This window comes from Falco naumanni, chromosome 4 (assembly GCF_017639655.2).
Source record: "Falco naumanni isolate bFalNau1 chromosome 4, bFalNau1.pat, whole genome shotgun sequence".
Lineage (NCBI taxonomy): Eukaryota > Metazoa > Chordata > Aves > Falconiformes > Falconidae > Falco > Falco naumanni.
Window position 1 is genome coordinate 81,202,983 of NC_054057.1, and position 22,303 is coordinate 81,225,285.

The 22,303-nt window shown below is 46.0% G+C and overlaps 1 protein-coding gene and 1 long non-coding RNA gene across 2 annotated transcripts in view; one reads left to right on the plus strand and one right to left on the minus strand.

The window, feature by feature from the left end:
* Positions 1-2,698: 2,698 nt before the first annotated feature.
* On the minus strand, positions 2,699-5,213 carry LOC121086363. Its single transcript, XR_005827337.1, has 2 exons — positions 4,519-5,213; positions 2,699-3,220 (listed from the first exon to the last, which is right to left on the minus strand). It is a non-coding gene; the product is annotated as an uncharacterized LOC121086363 (long non-coding RNA).
* The window catches only part of FAM20C (FAM20C golgi associated secretory pathway kinase), a 59,783-nt gene continuing 40,696 nt past the window's right edge, over positions 3,217-22,303 (plus strand). Inside the window, exons 1-3 of the mRNA XM_040590007.1 lie at positions 3,217-4,125; positions 5,841-6,013; positions 15,398-15,476. Of these exons, the coding sequence (XP_040445941.1) occupies positions 3,620-4,125; positions 5,841-6,013; positions 15,398-15,476 (758 nt within the window). The 5' untranslated portion in view covers positions 3,217-3,619. The remainder of the gene's footprint in view (positions 4,126-5,840; positions 6,014-15,397; positions 15,477-22,303) is intronic.

Here is a 22,303-nt window from a genome sequence, read left to right on the forward strand (position 1 = left end):
CAGTTCACAAGCAGACACAATTTAGATGAAATCATACTTAACTAGATAGCCAATATGCCCCAGAGATCATACTGATAGGAACAAATACACAGTTTCAAGGAATCAGTTATTTGTTCACAGTGCTGTTATTTCACCTTTTGAAAACCATGTAATTAATTAAACTTAGTTGCTTACATTTCAAAGCTAATCTCACTTTTATAAGTCTTGCATGTGGAATTACAATGTTTGACACAATGTTCCGTTACCACAAAGTCATAGATGCATTCAAACAACTTTAATTTACACAACTCATCTAAGTAATTTACAGCTTTCTCTTCATCATACCTGTTAAGGCTCACTCCCCATGTAATACCATAGCCTTAAGCTTTGGTAGGCCAAATACTAAGGAAAAAAAAAAATCCATGCAGCTACAACCTGTAACCTACAAACCCTACCATACCATGCTAAAGCAGATAATGTGTTCTTACCTATCCTTACACAGAACTCCTTAAAAAGCCACAGCAAAGGGAATACAAGTGATACACAGGGATCTGTGTACCCTGCACTCCTGGAACACCGGCTTTGACTACTGCCCTCCACAGCCCCACCTGCCTCCTTTTGTCTCCTCGGGCTTGATTGATAATTCAGTTCACCTGACATCCCTAAGCAACAGCACCAGAAGCTCAGCAGGGTAAAGGTTGCAGCCACAGGCAGGCAAAAGGAAAAAAAACCCAGCAAACCAAACCCGACCAGATAGTCTTCCACATGCCATTCATGCTGTACCCCCATCACATATTGTACCCCTTTCCAGCAACAGCAGGCTTCCCCAGCGAACCAAAACTGCAGGGCTCTTCCTGAGGGACCAAAACCACCAACTTGATAAACTAGGTTAAAACAAGCTGAACTTTAGCTCACTCCATAGAGTCATAGTTAACTTGTGAATCAAACTTGGTTTCCCAAGCAGAACCATACAGACTTGCTATTGAGGCGTGGTGGGAGGCAGTGGCACACAGGGAGACAGTGTTACTGTCCTCATAGTCAACTGATGAGATGCCCTTGGACTGAGGTATCTTGGTGAAACAGTGGGAAAAGATGGAAGGCTTTGCTCCTGGCTCCATAGCAAAATGTTTTGCTATGATTAAGTACACCGGTACTTGAAGGAGCCAGGGTGACATAATGGCTTCCATGGGAATCGAAGCGCTTGTGTCGACAGTGAGCTGTATGTCTGAACCCTGGTACTAAGAGGTCCCCCTAGAACAGCAAGTCTTGTTCCTCCATAAAGGTACAGAGCAGTCCACAGGATCATGGCCATGTCAGCTCTTTTTTTACCCCAATCTTCTTTTCCCATTGGAGAAAAGCAGTGACTCCCCTTGTGCAAAACATGGTGACACTGGAACAGTGCACGGGTGTGCTTCAAGGGAGTGCAGAGCACAAGGCTTTACCCAGTGAGGGAACAGTGCTGGATGGGGCCTGGGAGTGGGTGTATGTGGGGGGAGTATATAGGTTTTTTTGGGAAAAAAAAAAACCTTCAGTGTCGCTTAATGCAGGGGAAAATGGGCCAGCGAGATCAGTGTTGAGATGATTTTGTGGAAAGGTGGTGGTGGGCAGGCAGAAGCACATTACCTTGCTCAGTCCTGCTGCAGCCCTGCTCGATAACTGAGCCCTGCTGAGGACTGTAACACCCAGGGGACCCTCCCACCTAAAAGCTGATTTTATCAGCAGCCCAGAGCGTCCCTGCCTGACCACCTGAAGACCATCACAGTGGCTTTCCCCTTCTCCAGACTGCCCTCAACCTCAGACAACCATCGACAGCGCTCCCTGGGCACCGGTGGCTGCCCTGGCCCTGCGACCACCAGCTCCATTAGCCACGAGGCCACCCAGCTACAGAGCTGATTGCGCAGCCAAGGGCAGCAGGGGAGAGGGCAGATTACCCCGCAGCATGCTCACGGATTATCTCAGCCCACAGGATCAGGGATTAAAAATAAAGGCTGTTCCTCCTCCAGAGGAAGCAGAGCACGCAGCTTTCCGAGTTGACCTTGCTCCGGCGAGGGGCTGGGGGCAAGGGGGACCGAGCGGCCGCCGCTCTCCAGCCCAGGCAATGACAGAGCAGAATCGCTGCTCCCAGCCTGGGCACACAGACCGCGCTTATACTTGGCAACGCTGTTAGTGCAGATTCCTCTCTCTGCTAGCACTACTTTTTTTTTTTTTTTTTGGTTTATATTTCTTTTTTTTTTTTTTTTTTTTTTTTTGCAAACCTTTGTGTAACAGACGCCCTCTCCTTGCCCCAGTTGGAGCTGCAGTAGAATGAAAAGGGGGGTGGGAAGGAGGGAGGAGAGGAAGGGAAAAATCCCCCCCCCCCCCGCTTTTGGTTGAGGTTTTCCTGTTACTATCACTGTAGCGTTTATTTAGCCAATCTCCTAACTATGACGTGAGGAAGGCAGGAATCATGGCTCACTCATAATATTTAACACACCCACTGAAAGCTGGAGCTGCAGAGCTACTAGTCCAACCAGTCTCCAGAATTCAGTGTAGCTGAAAGAGGTTTTCACTCTGCACCTGCCAAAGATCTCTCCCCCCTCTTCCCTTCTCTCCCCCTTTCTCTTTTCCTTTCTCTCTCTCTCTAAAAGGCAGATCTGTAAGACCCAGCAGAGATCAAAGACAGGACCTCTTTACTGAAAAGAACCTCTGCCGATTTATATTAGTTTCTTTCCTCTAATACTCCCCCCCCCCCCCCCTTTTTTTTTCTCTGTGCCATATTTAACCTTTATGTTGCAGTTGTGCCATCAGACAGTTTTGCAGCCAAAAAAAACCAAGCAAAGCCAAAGCAAAAGCCCAGCTCGGATACAGCAGCCACCCAGACTCGATCTCAGTTGAACGTATTAATCTCTCCCAAGCACTGGACGCGATGGATGAAGAAACTGGAACCGCTCTAAGAAAATTATTTGCCAGCCAATGTTCTTAAACAGTCTCAGAGAAGAGAGGGAGCGAGAGCGAGTGGGAGAGCGCTTCTGCTGCATCACTGGTCAAATTCAAAGGAAGGGAGTCAGCGTTTCCAGCACAGCCAAATATTATGGATGATTTTTTTTCTTCTGTCGCCTTTCCGTACAGGTTTTCTTAATATTATTCTTCCCCCTTCCTCCTTCCCATCCTTTTGTTTTGCTTTGTTTTAAAATTTTATTTAACCAAAGCTAGTGTCTCATGCTGGTTTCTCTCCAAGAACCAGTTCTATTTGTTGTGATCCCTGTAATAAAAAAAGAGAGAAATCGTGAACAGATGGCTTTATATATCGCGATGCCGCTGGCATTGTTTTCCTATTGATTTTAAAGGCTCGGTCTGGTGCTTTTTTCTTTCGATATATTTTTTTTTTCCTTTTATTTTTTTTTCCCTCCCCCTCCTAAGTTCTTGATGATACTGAGAAATGAGGACCTATTGTTTTTAGCCTGTTTATTCCTCGGCGCCTATGGAGATAACTTTATTGACTTGATCGCTCGCTTCCCGATCCGAAAGGAGAAAGCCAAAGCCCCGGGGGGGGGCTGGAAGACCCGCGCCCGCCCGGGCTCTTTCCGCGAAAGCGCTCCCGACCGACCCCGCCGCCTTCCCTCCCTCCCCCTCCCCCGGTAATTTATTAGCCGCCCCGGCCATGAAAATGCTCCTGGTCCGCAAGTTCCGGGTGCTGATCCTCATGGTGTTCCTCGTCGCCTGCACCATGCACATCATGATCGACCTGCTGCCGCGGCTGGAGCGGCGGGGGACCGAGGGCCGCCCCGGCTGCTCCTGCCCGCCGCCCGCCGCCGCGCCGCCCCGCGCCGCGCCGCGCTGGCCCAGCAAGCACACGCTGCGGATCCTGCAGGACTTCAGCGCCGAGCCCGGCTCCAACCTCTCCTCGCAGTCGCGGGAAGCGGCGGAGCGAGCGGCGGGCGGCGGCGCGGGAGGCGGGGGAGCGGCGGCGGCGCGGACGCGGCGGCTGATCGCCCCCGGGGCTCCGCGCCCGCCGCCCCCCGCCGCCGCCGCCGCCGCCCCGCTGGCCGCCCTCTTCCAGCACCCGCTCTACCGCGCCGCCCTGCCCCCGCTCGCCGACGGCGACCTCCTCTTCAATGTCAACAGCGACATCAGGTTCAACCCGCGGGCGGCCGAGCAGCCCGAGTGGTGAGTACCGGCGGGGGGGGCGCGGGGGGCCGGCGGCCGGCGCGGAGCGGGGCGCGGTGCCGGCGCGGAGCGGAGGCGGCGCGGGGGAGCAGCCGGGCCGCCGGGGCTGGGGCAGGCGGCGGGCAGCGCCGTGTCACCGGGGGAAGGGGAGGGCGTCCGCGGGCAAGACCGGCCGCGCTCCCTCCAAAAAGCCCGAAAAAGCCACGGAATAGGGGATGCAGCCAGGAGCGCGAGGAGGCCGGGGTGCCGAGGCCGAGGGGGCACCCCGACCCCCACCCCAGCTGCAGCCAGCCGGGAGAAGGGTGCGAGAGGGCGAGCGCCCGCCAGCCTCCCTCTCCACGCGGTCCTGGCCTCCCACCCCCAGGCGTGGTGGCCAAGCAGTGATGCACTAACTTTTCCCAGAAAGCGAGGTCTAGTGTCACAAAGGCATTCATCTTAGCAGGTATTGCTGCCTTCGGGATCTGATCTGTGCGACAGTTTTCATCCTCAATTAATTCTTTGTGCCCTAGCACCTCTGCTGCTCTCCAGCCTTCAAAGCAGTTCATTGCCTCCGTGCATCGTATGCCCTGTTGGCTTGTAGGAAATGCTGAGAAATTTCAATGACTGAAAAATCAAAAGGCTTGTCTAATACAACAGCACCCTCTTCCAAACACACTGACATTGTCATGTTTAAACAGCTGCATTGTACCGTGCAAAAGCTCTGTCAAGCCTCAGAGCAGCCAGCATGATCTAAACCTTTAGAAAGAGAGGATAAATATTTCTGATTTCCGCCCCACAAGCATGTGGATTGTCCAGGCCCCTTCCATCTAATAATCAAAACTGACTGTGAAGTGAAATAACCTGGAAAAGTTCTGGTTACTCTGGGAGGGGGTGAAGGGGGGGGGTGGGGGGAAGAGTCACAAATGTGTGAACGTCTGGACGTGACTAAATCCACAAAAGATTTAAGGATCAAAGATATGTGATAGCTTGTTCAGTAGGTGAAGAGTGAAATTATCACTGACATCCACAATGCAACTGCCTGTTGTACATATTTTCCTTAGTGGCTGCAGCCAAAGTTTGCAGGACTAACAAGAAATTGGGGAGTTAAAAGTAAGTTTAACAATTCTTTTCTGTAATAGTCTCCTCCTGCTAGGGAAGGGGCAAAATCTTCCAGTTATTCTTCAGCAACCAGTTCAGAATGATCCAGTTTCTTCTTATTCTCTCTTTTTAAAAAAGAGAAGAATTGTGAGTGGGAGCATTTGGTACGACAGGTCAGGTCACTGCTGCACTCTCATTCCCAGACCCAGGTCCCTGCTACGTAAAGGTGCAGGACGGTGCTGTCCTTGGGGTCAAACTTGGAAAAGATGTGTGCAGCATCATACCACCTGAACGCAATGTACAACCTGCAGCTCTCTGTTCCTGCTATGTAAGGGCCTCTGCTAACGCTCAGTGATGTCACCCTGAGTTTCGCTCCTGACTTTCATGGGCTTTAAATCAGGCATGGTGAGTGGAGGGGAAAATCCATCTCCTCCTTGACCCCAGGTGGGAGCAGGCTCCTGGCGTGCAGCCGGCGCAGGGGTGAGCTGGGGGCTTCTCCCACCTCTGTGGTGCTTTGCCTTTCCGAGTTGTCACATTTTGAAAGCCCTGTTTCTTGATGCCTGTTACAAACTGTAACATTATTTCTTTCTCCTCATTTTTGGGTTTTTGTTGTGTTGTTCTTTTTTTTTTGGTGGTAGGCAAAATGAAGATAATGAAGAATTTTTGCCAACTGGAGAAACCTCCATAGACTCCTACCCAAACTGGTTAAAATTCCACATTGGCATTAATCGGTACGAGTTGTATTCCAGACATAATCCTGCAATTGAGGCTTTACTACAAGACCTGGTCTCCCAAAAGATAACCAGTGTTGGTATGTTTGGATATATATAATTTTTTTATCATTATTGCTCATTGTTCAGGATCTCATTGCTGTTTGACTATTAATATTTTGCATGGCTTCCTCTGGCGTGCCTACAACATTGCTTCCCGACTTCTGTGCTCATTTTCCCTGTTAAACGTAAAGAGATATTGCCAGCTCTGTATTACCCAAATAATTGCAAAGTCTGCCAGCAAGGCGAACCTCATTCATTTCAGAGATCTTTTAGTCGTGATCAGGCTGAAAGTGCCCTATTTGGTTATTTAAAATAAATACGATGGCAAAAAGCAGATAGCATCTTGCATGAGCTAGATTTGTATTATAAGCTGATTATTTTTTAAAGGCTGTGTCTGGCAGTGCATCTTCCCAAGGAAGGAGAGAGTCGGCTGCCCTGCCTCCCTGCAGCCGCGGCTGTGGGAGCATCCAGCGCCGTGGGGCTCGGCAGAGCTGCAGCTTCCCTGGGCATTGCACAGGGAGCTCCAGGCGAGCCAGCCTCACACTGAGCAGAGTTCAGCTCTTTTTATTTGGCTTGTAAATCTACAATGGGGATGTGCCTATGTCAACCTTTTGCTCTGGTTAAACAAGGTGACACAGTTCAGGGCTTTTCTCCAGGGCTGTTTAATGACAACGTGTGTTTCCTTGAATTTAGCTGCATAGCTGCGCAGGGGAAAAAAGCCACAACCCCAAATGAAAGCCCAGGGATACTAAACAAATGCACACCCCTTGGTTTCCAGAGGTAGGTGCAGCACAGCCCGCAGTTTCCGTCGGCCGTGCAGAAAATGAAGTTACTTGCGCTGACGACAAAGTTGCCAAGTCCGTTTCAGAGGGATGAAATAGCAGGAGCTCTGTAAAAGTGCTGATGGTGTGCTGGCACCCGGGATGAGGTCAGCAGGTCCTTAACTCTGCAAGGCAAAAAATCCCCTGGCTTCAGCAGGAAATGGCCGGGGCAAGCACAGCACAGCAGCCCTAGGGTTTACATTTTCCATTGTGTGAATCACAGTGGCTGCTGAGCAGCAAGAAGGGAGATCCTTGGTCATCAAGAGTGAGCTTATTTAGCTGATCCAGATGGAGTAGGTGTAAAATGCAGGAAGCCACAGGAGAGCTTCGCCCCCATGAGTCGAGGTGTGTGGTGGCTGTACCCAGCACCCAGCTCTGCTCTGAGCTCTGCTAGGGCAGGGTTTTGAATAAAGCAGTTTGGGGTATCCAGCTGCCATCCCACATGTTGAATTCAAGGGTCCAGTGGACACCTAGCTCATGAAAGGTGACAAACACAGGGTCATTTATTAACCTGTGATGGATTTTCTGTCCCCAAAACTCTGGCTCGGCATGATTCATCAAGGAGCTCAGGTATGACAATTAAGCCATGTATTTTCCCTTCTCTAGCTCAGATGTGACCCTGCAGGCAGCAGCAGCAGACCCTGCCCATGCCTCTCTGGTCTGTGCTGGAGGGGGGTGAGGGCACGGCATGGACATGGCCTGGGTGTTTTTTCTCCTTGACACAGCTGTTGCCTTCCCTGACCTCTCTCCTCCGTACGAACTGATTTCTGGAATATTAGTGGCACGTACGAATGGGGGTTGAGCCACCACTTTATATAACACGTGTTAACGTTGTTCTTTGAGCACATCCACCAAGGAGGACAAGGCGCAGGCTGTGCTCTGCCCTGTCCCCGACCGAGAGCAGCAGTGCCCCCCGTCCTGCCCAGCTGCCCAAACCATCTCCTGGCTTGTCTCTTGAGGTTTACACAAAATGCATTGGCTGTAGCAGTGTTTTGTGCTGCATGGCTGCTGAGTGTATCAATCACTATTTACCTCTTCAACACTTTAGAGCTCAGCCGTGTTGCCTGTGCAGGAGGAGAGCGGTGTCTGCAGCAAACTCAGCAGCATTCAAGCCTTGGAGCCTGTCACTTCTGCAGAGCAGTGGGGTGGTTAAGGTTGATGTAGGGATGTACAAGCTGCTGGGAGAAAAAGGAATGTAGGAAGGAGAAGTAATAGTTTAGTACCCGCTCTTCACTTTATCTTCTGGGCATGTTGCTTAACCTCTCTATGCTTCAGTTACCCTAGCAGCAAAATGGTTATCGTAAAAAATAGGAGTGAAATCCTGATCTTGGTGACGTAAGTGGAAGTTTTGCCATTTACTTCCCTGGGGCCATGATTTCACCTAATGTGTCATATAGATGTGTTGTGAGGTTTTCCATTAATTATGCTCTTGATAGAGCTTTCAGATCAGCGGGGGGAAAGGGCCACGGGACCACAGAGGAAGATTTATGGTAGTTATTAGCGATTTCCTATGGGATTGTCTCTCTGTTAATGTTTGAACAAGGTTCTTGAGGGCACGGTAGGGCCTCATGCCCTTAACGAAAACACAGAGCCATAGTTTCTGTCAATGATTCAGTATCATTTCTGTAAACTAAAACATGAACTACATTTGGTATTTGTATCGGCTGCTGTGGGAACTGACAGGGAATGAGTCCTACGCATAAATCCCAGTCTAAAATCAAGCATATGGAAATGGAAGGGGCCTTTGCCAATGTAGGGATGCCAGGATCTGAATTTTGCTGGTAGCATCCACTGCCTGCCTCTGTGGGGATTCAGGAGCTTTGTCAGGTTGCAAAGAAAGAAAGAAAGAGCATATTGTTAATGTGCTTGCTTTTTTTTTCTTATTACACAGTGCAGCATCTCTTACTTTATGTTGCAAATTCTTTGGGAGCTTTAAAATGTATGTTTTAAAATAATACCTGCCAGCTTTGTGCTTTACTGCAGAACAGCAGCAGGGATTCAGAAGCATGTAAGCTGATTAATAAAGAGTAATATATTTGACCAAAGGACATTTATAGGGCAGCTATATTCTTTTGCATATTCCAGCATAACTTCTAATTTGCCTGGGTTTTTTTCCTTATGGTCAGTTTTTGTTGGTTTGCTTTTTGGTTTTGTTTTTTTTTTTTAAGGAAGCTGCAAAGATGCCAGGTTAGAAGTATAAAATAAATGGAAACCTTCATAATGCACAATCTCCAGGCTTCTTTTTGCAAGCAGGACAATTAAATATACAGACTTACATGCATTAGATGAAATGGGATATTGCTTTATCCAGTTTCTTCCCAGTGTTCAGATTTGCTTTGGCTCTAATAGAATTAGGTGATTTGCTGTGCGAGTTCTTGATACCTACAGTAATTAGATCCAAATTGCAGCTTTCTTAGCCACACTGTAATTTCTCTGCTCAGCTTGCATTATTTATGGAGGCGAGTGGTGACCAGATTGATCCCCCACCATCTATCAGAACCGCTCACACGACTCTGTAATGTGCGGTGTTATTTTAAAATGAAAACGGTGACAGAAGCAATTCCCAAGAGCAGGGAGCACCAAGGTGACATTTTCTTGATGTTAAAGTTTAAATGGAACAAATCCGTGGATGGGAAGGAGCAGCACATTCACTCCCACAGTGACACCTACAGCTGGCCTCGGAAAGGACAGGGTTACCCGCAGCTTTCAAGCTGAGCAACTATTCTGTGCCCTGCATCAGTACATCGCTTTCCTATTCGTTTTGTTCAGCATGAAGGGATAGCTCTTAATTTGATTTAATTCACTGAAAATTTCCTCTTGCCATAAATAGGAGCCTAGAGAGAATTGTTTTTCCACTGAGCACTGAAACCCAGTTTTCAGAAGCAGCACATGCACAGGCAATTGCACATTTCCTTTGCCTTTCAAAACTGTTTATTGCATGCATAAATAACCATAGTTAGCTATTTTCTTGCATATTTACAAGATGTCTGTGCATAATTGTGGCAGCACTGTCAGCAGTTTAACAACAAATATGGCTTGGTGCATTGTAGAGGCAGTGTGGCCTTGATCTTGCTCGTACTGCTGTCTGGAGGAGCCGTGCTGTGGGATCCTGTGAGCAGAACAGGCTTTTTTGTATTTCCTGTGTTTACTTGGGGTTTATTTTTTGATTCTTTAAATTCTCTCGTTGGAAAGGTTTGGAAACATTACCTGATCGAGTTCATTTCTGAACCTGCAATGCCTTCAGTTTGTACAGGCAGTAATTAGAAAGCAAGCATGCAAGATTACTCACGCAGTGAATAGATGCTGCAATTAACTAAGGTGGACTCTGCTTCAAGTCAGGGGGGGAAAAAAAGAAAAAGACAAGACGCTAAATATTGAATATAAATTCTGGTGCTAAAGGAAATTATAAAACTCTCATCCAAAGGAAGGGAAAAAATGCTGTTGAGAATATGTGAAAAACATAATGAAATGTAGCACCATTGGTTTAGTGTATAAGAAAACAATGAATCTGCCAAGAGTCAACAGATTGATTTAATGTACAATTCCAGATGAAAGGAGGGGACTTAAAATGTACAACAAAGCCTCTGAATGATTTTACAGATCTTTTCCCCTCCAGAAGTCTTTTACCCTCTTGATTAAACCAAGAAAGGCCTTTAAAAACAAGTTAGCAGAATTGGCTGAACAAGAACAAATTAAGAGATGATGAGGGCTTGAATTTGTTTTGAAATATGTTCTTTACAGCTTTTACAGGGCCATGTCTCTAGCCTGGGGCAGAGTATTACTTGTTAAAACCAATCAACATGTTTATGTTAGATTTAAGCTTGATCTATTAATAGGAATCCAAAATGGATCTGAATGTCCTCTGTTTCAGATGTTAACTGCTTCCCAGGCTTTAACTGGATCTCACTTCTCAGACATTAGCGTTGCATATTGAATACATTTTAAAATGTTTGTTGGATTCTGACCAAAAGGCAGGTTCAGAGGTCCAGTTGGGACTCTCACTTTCCGTCGGATGACCATATGGTCTAGACAGGCCAGTAGGATGAGGGCTGTCATGCAGCAAAACAGAGGATTTGGAAAGTCAGACCAGTTCCAATTCCAAATCCTTTTGGGTCAGATCCTTTTGGGTGACATTGTGCCTCTACTAAGAGTTAGTACCAGATGCTAGCTAGAAACCCTGTAGCGTGCGGCTACAAAAAGATGATTGAGAGATGATAGATAGTGCATCTTTTGTGTTGGATGGTGTCTGTGGAGCAGAAAGGGAATTCAGGTTTTGTGTTGGTGAGGGGACAAGGTGGGGAAGTAGCAGACGTGGCATGTGGCTGTGACAACAGGCTCATAGATGTAAATGGGGTGAGGACTTTTGGAGGCTTGATTCAAGTTCTATCAGAGAAAACAGAAGGAATCCCACCAGTTTCACTAGTTTTTGGACAAGACTCTAGTCCTACAGGCACTCAAGCAGAGCCCTCTAAAGTTGGGAAGATTTCTGATCACACCTGAAGCCCTTGCACTGGGTTAACAGGAGAGGTTAATGCTGCGTTCCATTTCCTGCTACTTTGGGGGAAAAAGAGAGGCTTGGAGTCGCCTGAAGACAAAAAGTAATGATGGTATTGGGATTTGTTTTTAACACTGTGCCAATACGTCCAGGAGCTGTATGAGACTTGATTGAAGGTACCTGCTGGGAGCTAGCAGGTTTATAAAGTCTTTTACAGAGCTGTTCATGACCTGTGATGTTACAGTATGTTCAGAAACCTTGAAAAAGAAAAGGTGAATTCAAGAGTGTGACTAGTGTTTCCCTCGCAGTCAGTACAGCCTGATGTCGCTAGGCCGCCCTAACAATACTAGGCCTGCTGATCGTAGACATGACAGCTTGCAATGGTATTGCATCCTCCGGTTTCTTGGAAAATTGTATGTGCTGCTTCTGGGTATTGTAAATTCTTTGCAAACGATCCCATGGGCAGTAGGTGAAGGCACAAGGGCATCTCCAGATAAGCAAGGGGTGTTTGTTTGGGGTAAGCTCCTGGAAGGTGACGGGGCTCCCGCTGTTGGGCCATAATGGCCAGAGGGACACGTTTAATGGAGGGATGAGCAGGAGGGGGGCTTCCTACAGGAATACTGCTCAGAAAATGAGGGGGAAGCCAGTACGCAGATGTAATGCTAGGTTAGGACAAGGAAAGTAATCTGCAGAGGAATTGTAGAGGAATGAAAGCAGGTTAATTAACATTGATAATATACAGCTGTGGGCTGTCTTCAGGGGCAGTGGGTTGGTTGATGTGGATAATGCACAGCTGTGGCTGGGTCCTGCTAAGTAGTTAAATAGCTTTAAGGACAATATGAAGAGGAGTCCTGGATGAAGAGAGACCTGGAAGAAGTAGGGGGAGGAGAGAAAGTACCCCAGATGTAGAGGAGACAAGGAGAGGCCCAGGAAGAAGCAGGGGCCTGGCTGAGGAGAGGATGGCTGGAAGAGGAGCCTGGAGAAGGAAGGCTCTGGATGCAGCAGAGGCAAGAAGCAGGGTGGATTGTCCTGAAGAGGATGAAGAAACAGCCCAGACAATAGATGAACTTTTGAAACCTCATGGGGGATTGGTGGCTGTGCTGACGCAAGGTGCAGGAACTACTTCTTGAAGTTAACTTGGTATGTGATTGTAAAAGCCTTGTTGCAGCAGCCTAGTTTAGATAGTGCTGTGACAGTAATCTTACCTAGAGATCTGACTGAATCATTTCCAATGAGATCTGCTCTTTTCTGGCATTGCCACCCCCAGGATTTGGGCACCCTGGAATGCCTCCAAGTCTGCTTAGAGTGCATGAAGAGTCTTGTTGAGGTCAAAAGGACAGTCTAAGCTCAGATGTTTCCCTTTCTGCAGGGTTTACAATGTTAGACTATAACTAGTCTGGACTTGGAAGGTGGCTTTGGATCACCTGCAGCCTGAATGAGCGGCAGAAGTTTAAGCATCTGCGTGCAAGTCAGGGTGATGTGGGGAGAAGCCAACACGGAGCTCGGTGTGGGTGGTTGTCCACATGCCCTGCCACAAGGCATGATAGGACACTGTTCCCATCAGTGTCACCCTCTGTTTTGGGGAGGTCCAAATTTTCCTCTGAGCAGCACATGCCTGAAAAACTTGTGTTCAGTCTAGGCTACTGTGGCAGCCGATTAAGGCTATACAGTGAGATGGATCTAAAAAGACCAGGGAGGTTCTTTTGTCTTACTTCAGCTCAATTCTTTCTGACAGGAAACCAGGCCTCTGTGTCTCCTGGAAGAATTATTCTGAATTGTTAATCTTCTTCATGCATTTCCTTGCTTGGTGATGACACGCCTGTTGTTGAGCTCGGCTGCTAACAAAATCATTATCTGTCAAGTGGCTTCAATTTGCTGAGAAACAAGTCATCTTGGTGCATCTGAGACTTTGTGCTTAGAAGAGGGCATGCTGGAGCATCCTTTTTATTTCTTCTTGGTGTTGCTGTGATCTCCCAAACACTTGGCTTCCCAGCGGTACCCCAGAACAGGCTCTACCCTTCCCTTTGCTCTGATGGGCTTACAGGATCTCTGGTATATTTTGGACATACCTGTCTCACAGAGGAGAGGGAGCCAATCTGTAAGCCCAGAGCTCCTCAGAACTGAATGAAAAAGCATAAATTACATCAATTTCGGAGAAAAAGCCACCCAGTTTTAGGTTGGTGGGAGCAGTCTGCAGGTAGCCGTGTTGAGACGGGCTGGGGAGAGTTGTTGGGTAGGCAGGATGCGCTTCTGCCCTTTGGTGCTGACCGGTATGAAGACAGCCCACACAGAGGGGTGCAAGTACAGGTTGCCCCTTAAAAAGTGGGGCAACCCCCATGCTCTCAGCAACGGCTGGGCAGGGATGGTGGCGGGGGCTGATCCGGGGTGTCCCTGTGGCAGGAGCCAAGGGCAGCTCTAGCTGTCCAGACTAACTGGGAGTGTTTCCAGAGTGTATGGCTGGGCTGTGGTGGTCCTAGGGCAGCACATGTAGGTGTTTGGCTGGAGGGCTGCTGCCTTCAGGCTCCAGGCTGGGTATGAAAAGGCCTGCTGCTCCTTCTCCCCTCAGGTGTGGCTCAACTGACCTGCTGCTTTCCTTGTTCAGTGCAAATTCTTTAATGCCCTTTAATTTCTAATTATTTATTTATTCCTTTGGGATAAACTGGAAATGTGAGAGAAGGCTGGGATCAGCAAAACAGCAAGGCAGGAGGGATTTTATTTGAGGAGAAGTATAGTTACACTGACCAGGTTTGCATAGCATTTTGTTGCAAAAATACAGATTACAAGTGCTGAAAGAGAGCTGATGACCTATTGGTAATAAGGCACAGATGAGTAATTAAAAAGATGTGTAGCTAATGGCATTGATTAGAGAGAAAAAGAAATGTACAAGCTGTACAGGTGGAACAAGGGCAGCTCTAAGCCAAAATTTACAGAGCAAGGTAACTTGACATTTATGTAGTTCCACAGTTGACATGGGTTTTGTTAAAACTGTAAAGAAAGGGATTGATTATCTGATCATTCGTAGCAATCATTTTTAAATAACTGACTCATCCACACAAATATGACTGCCATGGCCTGCCTCTCCAAACAGAGGAGTGAATTAAAGAATCAGAGTATAGGTCATTTCATTTATTCAGAGCAGTTTTGATTGAGATGGTGAAAAAACAGCTGGTTTGCCAAAGTATGTATTTATCTTTAAGTAGCATTGTCATCAAGTAAAATGCATTTTTATGAATTCATAAATTAAAAAAAATACTGTTCTGACTCTAGAAACACTATAATCTGGCTGTTAATGTGATATCGTCCAAATTGTTCAGACTGGTGTGCCTAAATGTCAGTCTTCAATTCCCATTAGCTCTCAGTTGGAAAGTGAGTCCATTTCATGTTTGAGCAAAGATGGCCCTCGGTGTGCAGTGCAGACCGCAGCCTTGGCTGCTCTGTGTGCCCTCTCCTACCCTCCCCGCAGAGCCAGCGACCCGCTCTGTGCAGCTTTGCTCTCGTGTACGAGCCGTCTTGGGATCCCTTGAAGTTAATGGATGGGCTTGGATACATATCCATTGTGCGTAGAGAAGATTAATTTACATATCTGTACTGCTCAGCAACAATTATTAAAATCGCAGCAGAGATCAGAGATTGCTATAATATCTGCTCATACTTTTAATTAAGGAGATGTCTGCTGTGCATTGGACTGTACATCCTAGCGGCAGCTGTCTTTGAAGGCATCCCATCTCCTTTCACAGAGCGTGTCCCTTGCTAAAAGGAGCTCCAAAAGCGATTGAAGATGGAGGGAACAAGACTCCAATGGTCTGTTCCTATACATGCCATTCAGTTAGGGTGCTTATGGAGCCCATATTGACCATTTGGAGAAGACAAAGGCATGTCAGGGAGTACAACCCATTTTTAGTCACAGTCAGCAGCTCAAAGCCCTTCCCTGTACTCTGCAACTGCTGAATAATCTGTTGTCCAGTTAGGATTACCCTGCTTGGTGCTCGGATACTGCAGTGCTGAACCTAGTACAGAGCAAAAGAGATATGATTTTGTTTCAAGGAAGCTGAATGTAAGTAGATCCATATGTAGTGTTTTAAAGTGGTTTTGTTTTTTTCCCGCAGCGATGAAATCAGGAGGCACCCAGCTGAAGCTTATCATGACGTTCCAGAACTATGGACAAGCATTGTTTAAACCAATGAAGTAAGTAAAAAAAGTCTGTGAAATTGTGGTTGAATAGCCCGTTGCTATGTTCTAAGCCTTTAAAAATTTGCTGTAGTGTGTCTCGAGGTTAATGTGTCTGGTTTCCTAGGCTTGCTGCTGACTGTAGAGCTTCAGGTCTGTTGAAACCTTGCCCTGCTAGACTGGTCTTTGGAAGAGATAGTGAGTAGGCTTCAGATACATTACAGTCTTCTCGGGAATGCTATTCACTCTGATCTCTGTGAAATACCCCATCATAAATACAGGATGTTTGCAGCATCTCCTTCCTATGGAAACTTACTCCATAGGTCTGAGCTCTATCTAGTGTCAGTGCTCCTCTGGAATATGGCCAGACAAGGGAGCTGGTTCAGAACATCTTTGGGAAGAGCTAAATAGTATTTGTCTGATAGATTATAATTTAATCCACTGATTTACTGTTGTTTGTATTAAAGAGTTCTATTAGTCATTTAGCTATGACTATGCTGACTCTGTGAAAATTTGAGAGTGGTGCTGCAAGGTAATGAATCTAGACAGAAAAGGAAGGAGTAGGATGATGCAGCCTTGATTTGTGCCTGTCCAGATCCCATTGAGATGAGGGAAGTTGTTCAGATGCAAAGCAGATGTAGATGAGTTCTGAATCCTGACCTGTGTGTTTGTGTTGTAATAAGGAAAATGACTCTGCTTATTGTAGAGGGTTTAGCCAAGACACTTGGTGCTGCAACGTGTGTAATGAAGCCACTCAGTATCTGTGTCAAAGGTACCACTGCAATAATAAATCCATTTTCTTCTTTTGTTCCCACTGTAGGGAAGTTCAGTTAATTTCCTCTAAGATGGTCCATAAAAGACTAAAGTACTGAGAACGAGTGTCTTGGAGTGTGTGTTGGCGTTGTGTTACAGCTGTAGCAGGGAGCACAGCTCAGGGCACAAAGACTGAGCTGGAGACTGACAAATTCCCTGTTTTGGTATAGATTTTGCTGTAGATTGACCTCAGACAGGTACAGATTTGGCTTGATCTTATTTGTCTGCCAGAAGGGCCAAATAATTGGCCCCACTTTCCTTCAACCCAAGTTTGAATAGGAACCCTCCTTATGTGCGTTCATCCTGGGAATTACAAGGAAATCCTGTGAACTTCCAGGCAGCACAAGGCATTTGAGAAGGCCAAATGCCTCTGTGTCACTGCCCAAATTGCACACAAATTTCTCTGTGTTTCTGGTGGATCAGTGGTTGCCTGGGAGAGGTCAGAGGAAGCACAGGTAATACTGCCAAGTTAGAGGCAAGGCAGAGTGTCAGAGAGCATCTACTGCAACATCATCCCTTCCTCTCCCTGAATGCTGGGATCATCAGATCAGCAATGCATGGGTCTGTCCCCTATATCTGCAAGTTTGATGCATATAGGCACAATTCTTAATTGTGTCTTGTCAAATCAAGCTTTGAGCAGCCTGTAAGTATTTGGCAGAACTGTGGTTGTGCTGTTGGCTTTCTATGTAGTGTGTGATCTGTTTCTTCTCCATTTGCTCAGATGTAGATAATCTCAGTCTTTATCATTGTATGACATTGCAATTCTGGGAATGCTAATGAGATCGAATTGAAAGTTTACAGTTTCTACTGTACTGTATGCAGCCTCAGCAAGATGATGGATGACAATAGAGGTACAGCCACGTTCCTGTGTAGAAGCAATTACTACCATACACTAGAACAATAACAGAAAATTATATCTTAATCATTCAGTTTGCTTGATTTGAAGGGCAGCAACACCCTGTTTTCTCACTGCTCTTTGCATTACATACACTACTGGAAAAAGCAGCATTAGAGCATTCAGCAGCTGTGTTCCCAGGCACCACACCTTACAGCAGCAATGCTGCTGTGTTTGTGCTGAGCATCACTGAACACGTTAGTGATTTTGAATAAGGTTGTTTGCAAGCATTTGTCTTCATTCTGATAACAGTGAACAGGGAGCTAGATGCTCAGCTAGCGTAAATCTTGCTAGCTCCTTTGGCATCTGGTCCCATCGGCCTCTTTCACCAGCTTATGGACTGTTGTTGATGAAGTTCTTGGAGAGGTTTGCAGCATCATTTTTTATACAGAAATAAGCAGCCTAGAACAACAAAAAATAAAAATGAAAATCAGGCTTTGAAGCTATGAGACTCCTTCTTGTAGGACCCTCTTCAGGCCCTAGATGCTTTCCAGGCTGTTTCTGGTGCTCTTTCTTTTCTGCAGGGTGCCCTTCTGATCCAGGCTTCACAAAGCTGGCTTTGCCTTCCCAGGACAGAGGGCTATAGATCAGGGCCAGACATCTGTGGTGATCAGAACTGGCAATGTAAAGGATGTTTTTTTTCTAAATGGTTTCATCAGAGAGCTGCAAGATATTGTCCTGGTGGCTGCTTCTTAGATCAGCTCCTTGGAAGGAAGCCCTTCGTGGCTAGTCAGGCCATCTCCACGTGGTGCATCCCATGAGTTTCAGTAGTTACTGTGTTAACTGGCTCCACAGCTTTTCAGAGCAGCAGAAATTAGGCTTTCCTTTCTCCCAAGCTGGTAAGCGTCTTCATACAAGCAACCTTCTTCATGAACTCCAGGTAACCCAACCATTAAATAGTACTGAGTGTCCAGCTGCAAATGAAAACTGGGGCCTCAGTTTATCGCTTACCGCTGGAGGGGGCAATATGAGTTGCATGTCTATGTTAAACTGAACTGAGCCACTGTTTTTTAGAGAAGAGTTTACATCAGTAGGATTTCAGGCCTGATCCCAAGGAAAATTGATAATACTGAGTGTCCTGCCCTGTCTGGGATCTGAAGTACTGAAAGCTGAATGGTGTGAGGCACATATAGGGTAATATGTACACATGAGGCCAGTCTCTACCTGGATTTGATTCATTTGAAGTACCTGGAAAGCTGGTTTTGCTATACATAGCTGTATCAGTACCTTCCACATTGAATTGATACCTGTCTGAGCAGGATTGCAGCAGACGTGAGAGCATACAAACCCTTCCCAGACACGGCTGGTCATCTGCTAGCCAAAGGAGAGGTCTCCAAACCTTTGGCAGTGACTTCTGCAGGGGAGTCATAGCAAAATGCACTCCTGGCAGATTGCTTGAAACCCTGCAGAACACATCTGACTTGCTGTGCCCTTTCCCAGCCTCCCAGTTCCATGATGAATTTATCCAGGGAGCAAGCCAGCTCCAGAAAGGCCCAGGCAGGATTTAGAAATGGGGAAAACAGAATCTGCCTCTGCCACCTTTTGTGTGCAGTGTTTGACATTTAACTGACAACTTTTCATTTGGTCATTGATTCAAGCTAGTGGAGCAAATGAGAGGAGGGAAGCTTAACAGTCAGGGAAATGTGATAGTGGTAAATAAAGCCTGATCATCTGCAATTATTTTATTTATTTGTGGCTCTGCATCTTTATTTCTGAAATAATTGCTCATAAAGTATTGCAGAGGAAGCCAAATCTATTTATAAATCCTATGGCCCAGTGTAGATTCCTTTGCTAATTCCAAATGCATCATAGAAAAAGCAAGTATTTGCTAAAACTCCAGGGAAGATTTAATGTATTTGCAATGTATCTTACAGTTAATGTGTAGTTTTATTTAGCTCCTAACAGTTCAATCATACAAAATTATTACCATATGGGACAGGAAAGAAATAGCAGCCTCCCCTTCTCCCATGATTAGTGTGTCTAACTTTACTAGTATTGTACAGCATCATATTTATTTACATGATCACTGATCTCTGCAGCTGCAGCCTTCTGTATGACTTATCAGGTAGGGGTGGTGTAGAGCCATAAATTTCAAAGGATTTTGGCTTATTTGTCCAAAAGGAACATGTACTTCATAGTTTTATTTGGTTTCCCTTTGTTTCTGCTAGCTGGTGGAGTTAAATAGCTGGCTCAGCAGCAAAACCAACACACTGTTTTATTTTTTTTCTCCCAAGGCTTTATTCTGGAAGTGGGAGATTCTCCTCTAGTGGAGTCAGTGTTAGGATTCCTGTTGCATACACTGGTGCTGGGATCTTGAGAGAGATTTTCACAGTTCCTTATGGAAAAGCCAAGTAGGAATGAATAGAAAATGATACCTTGTTATTGGAGTTGTGAGAAAAGTGTCCTGTGGTATGTGTTTAAGAATGACATCTCTCACTCCCAGTTTTATAGGCTGCTTTGTAGAAATGTGTAGAAAGGGTATTCATTATAAAATCTTTGTGGTTTGTTTGTTCCATTCAAAGAAATACTACTGTATCTAGTGAACTCTCTTTTGACTGAAACAGATAAAAACCAGTTCTGTTCCAACTTCAGATTTTGCTTGATACTTTTAACATCCTTTTTCTTCTGTTTTTACACATCAGTGCAGGATTGGTAAGAGCCATGTGCCTTTCTCTCAGTAGCTGAAGCTTGCAGTTAAAGTATTTAGTACAGTAGAATCAATTAGCATCAGAGTGGTATCAGGCCAGAAGAGACTTTTGGGGTTGTGAAACCAGTCTCCTTGAATCATAGGTGTTCATCTCATGAAGTCCCATTCACTAACTGACCAAACACTGTTAACCATGTTGTTTGTAACTCTTGCCCTCACTATCCCTCCTGAAACTCATCACTGTAGAAATAATGCCACCCACTGGTTCCTGCAACCTTCAGTCGTGCTCCATCCTAGTGCCAGCCACAGAATAAGCTGGTAGCCACTGTCTAGTGCAAAGCTAGTGCTCTACAGAAATAAACCAAGTGCACTCACCTTTCAGCTTCTGTAATGTTCCTCTAGCATATCTTTTGGCTCAAAGATGTAGGCACTGTTAGCTGGGCTGAAATCTAGCAGCAAAGGTCATGGGGAAGATAATATTTTTGTTTCGATTGGCAAAGCACAGCTTTATACTAGCATTTAGATGTCATAGGGACAAAGGATTAGCAACGTTCTTTAAGATTCTCTTTGATTTCCTTTTAGGATTGCTCAGCAAATAATGCATCTTTTGATAGGGATATTAAATAGGCCAAACAATCCCCACAATACAAACAACTAGTAATCGCTTTCATTTCCTACAGATATTCCCTTTCCGAAGCTGCAGCATGACTGTTGTACCTGTGAAATGCAGCCTCCAGGCCTGATTATCATATCAATTAGGCTGGTGTAATTCTTCCAAATTGGTAGCATTGCTTCCAAGTCAGAGGAGTTGAAATGAACTTCAGAATCGGGGCCACTGAAAGATTGCTTTCCTTATTACATTGCATATCATGCTGTTTTGAGGAAATACATTTTGCAAACCTGTTGCATTTCAGCTGGCAGGCATCCAGTATAAACATACTGTTATAAGTCAACATAGCAATTAAATCAAATTGCAATGTTTTCTCTGAGCAGCTAGAGAAGTGAGATATGCATCCAGTAGCTGCTATGCTAGAAGCCTTCCAGGATTAACACTTCAGCACACTGGAATGTGCTGTGTGAAACCTGACTGAGCAGTCGCTGGTCAAAGTACAAACCCAGCCACTGTGTTTCATCCCTCAACTGAAGCCATATTACTGTTCCAGTCACTGGAGAATGCTGGTGTTGTGCAAGGTTTGTTAGTGGAGACCTAAGGTTGAATAAACTGGTTGGAAAGCTTGAAGCTGGTTATCCCAGGATTCAGTTTATTTAGGTGTATTTCAAAATTGTGTCTCATTACATCATGAAGAAGAAATGTTTTCTTTGCTGCTGGCAGTAATAAACAGTAATCAGATATTCTGTGGACCTCATCCATGAGACTTTGGGCTTTTTAAGGGCATTCAAATCCTTACCTACCAAATCCCTGCTGAAATGTTTACCTGAGTGAGACTGACAGGCAGATTTACATCAGGAATAAACCTGGAGTAAATGGATGAATTAGATCACTTGATATTTAAAGTACACAAGATCTGAATGTGGTCCTCAATAAGGACAGTAATGGTTGCTGTGCAGTATTTTAGTTCTTTATCTTTTGGTATATTATGTGTGACCTGTTTTCTCTTTTATAACTAATCCTGTTCATCAGATCAGACTTCTGTATTTCAATGCAAATTGTGTTCCAGCACTCAGCAGTGCCTCTGGTCCAAATCTCATTTATGCAGATTGGAAAATCTGCGGTAACTTCAAGGGGAGCTGGACCAGGATTGAGGCTGACTGATGGCCCTGGACAGCAATGAAATCCAGCCTTCTGTCTGTCACTGTGCACTGCATTTCCTCTTGCTAGAGCTCAGCAGCGGCTGGCTGAAAGATTGATCAATCCCATCCAGACCAGGAGCAATTTGTTCTCAAATTTTGCAAGCATGTTTATGAAATGACCCCAGAGTCAACGTCCAGGTAGCTCAAAGGTTGTCTGTTCAGGTTAGGATCTGTAGGGATCTGAGACAGCAGCGTTTCACCACGCTGGCAGCCAGGAAGGGGAAAACAAACCTCTTTCCCTCTCTTTCGGCACCAGCTCTGTTGTGCTGTCCCAAGCCAAGCTGCCCTGGGTAATCCCCTCCTGGAGCCAGGCAGGAGCTGCTCTGAGCCAGGATGGGACAATGTGAGTCCCAATGGTGGGGGGGAGCAGACCCTCCTCCCACAGACCAGGGCTGTTTTGCTGGACATCATCGTGTCCATGGGGTTCAGCTCTATCCCACTTCCTGGCACTGGGCACTGCCATCCACCACTGCTGGTGGCTTCTCCCCAAAATCCCTCTCCCCTGACTGCCCCATGGCATCTTCAGCTCCTGACAGGAGAAGACTTCACTCTGCAGCTCACAGAAATGTCAGCCCCATGGTCTCTGTGACTGGGGCTTTTTGCACAAATAATTCAAGCCTTGCATTTTAGTTCATTTAGTTGACTCGTTTGTTGGGGTTTCTCCACGGTGCTTAATAT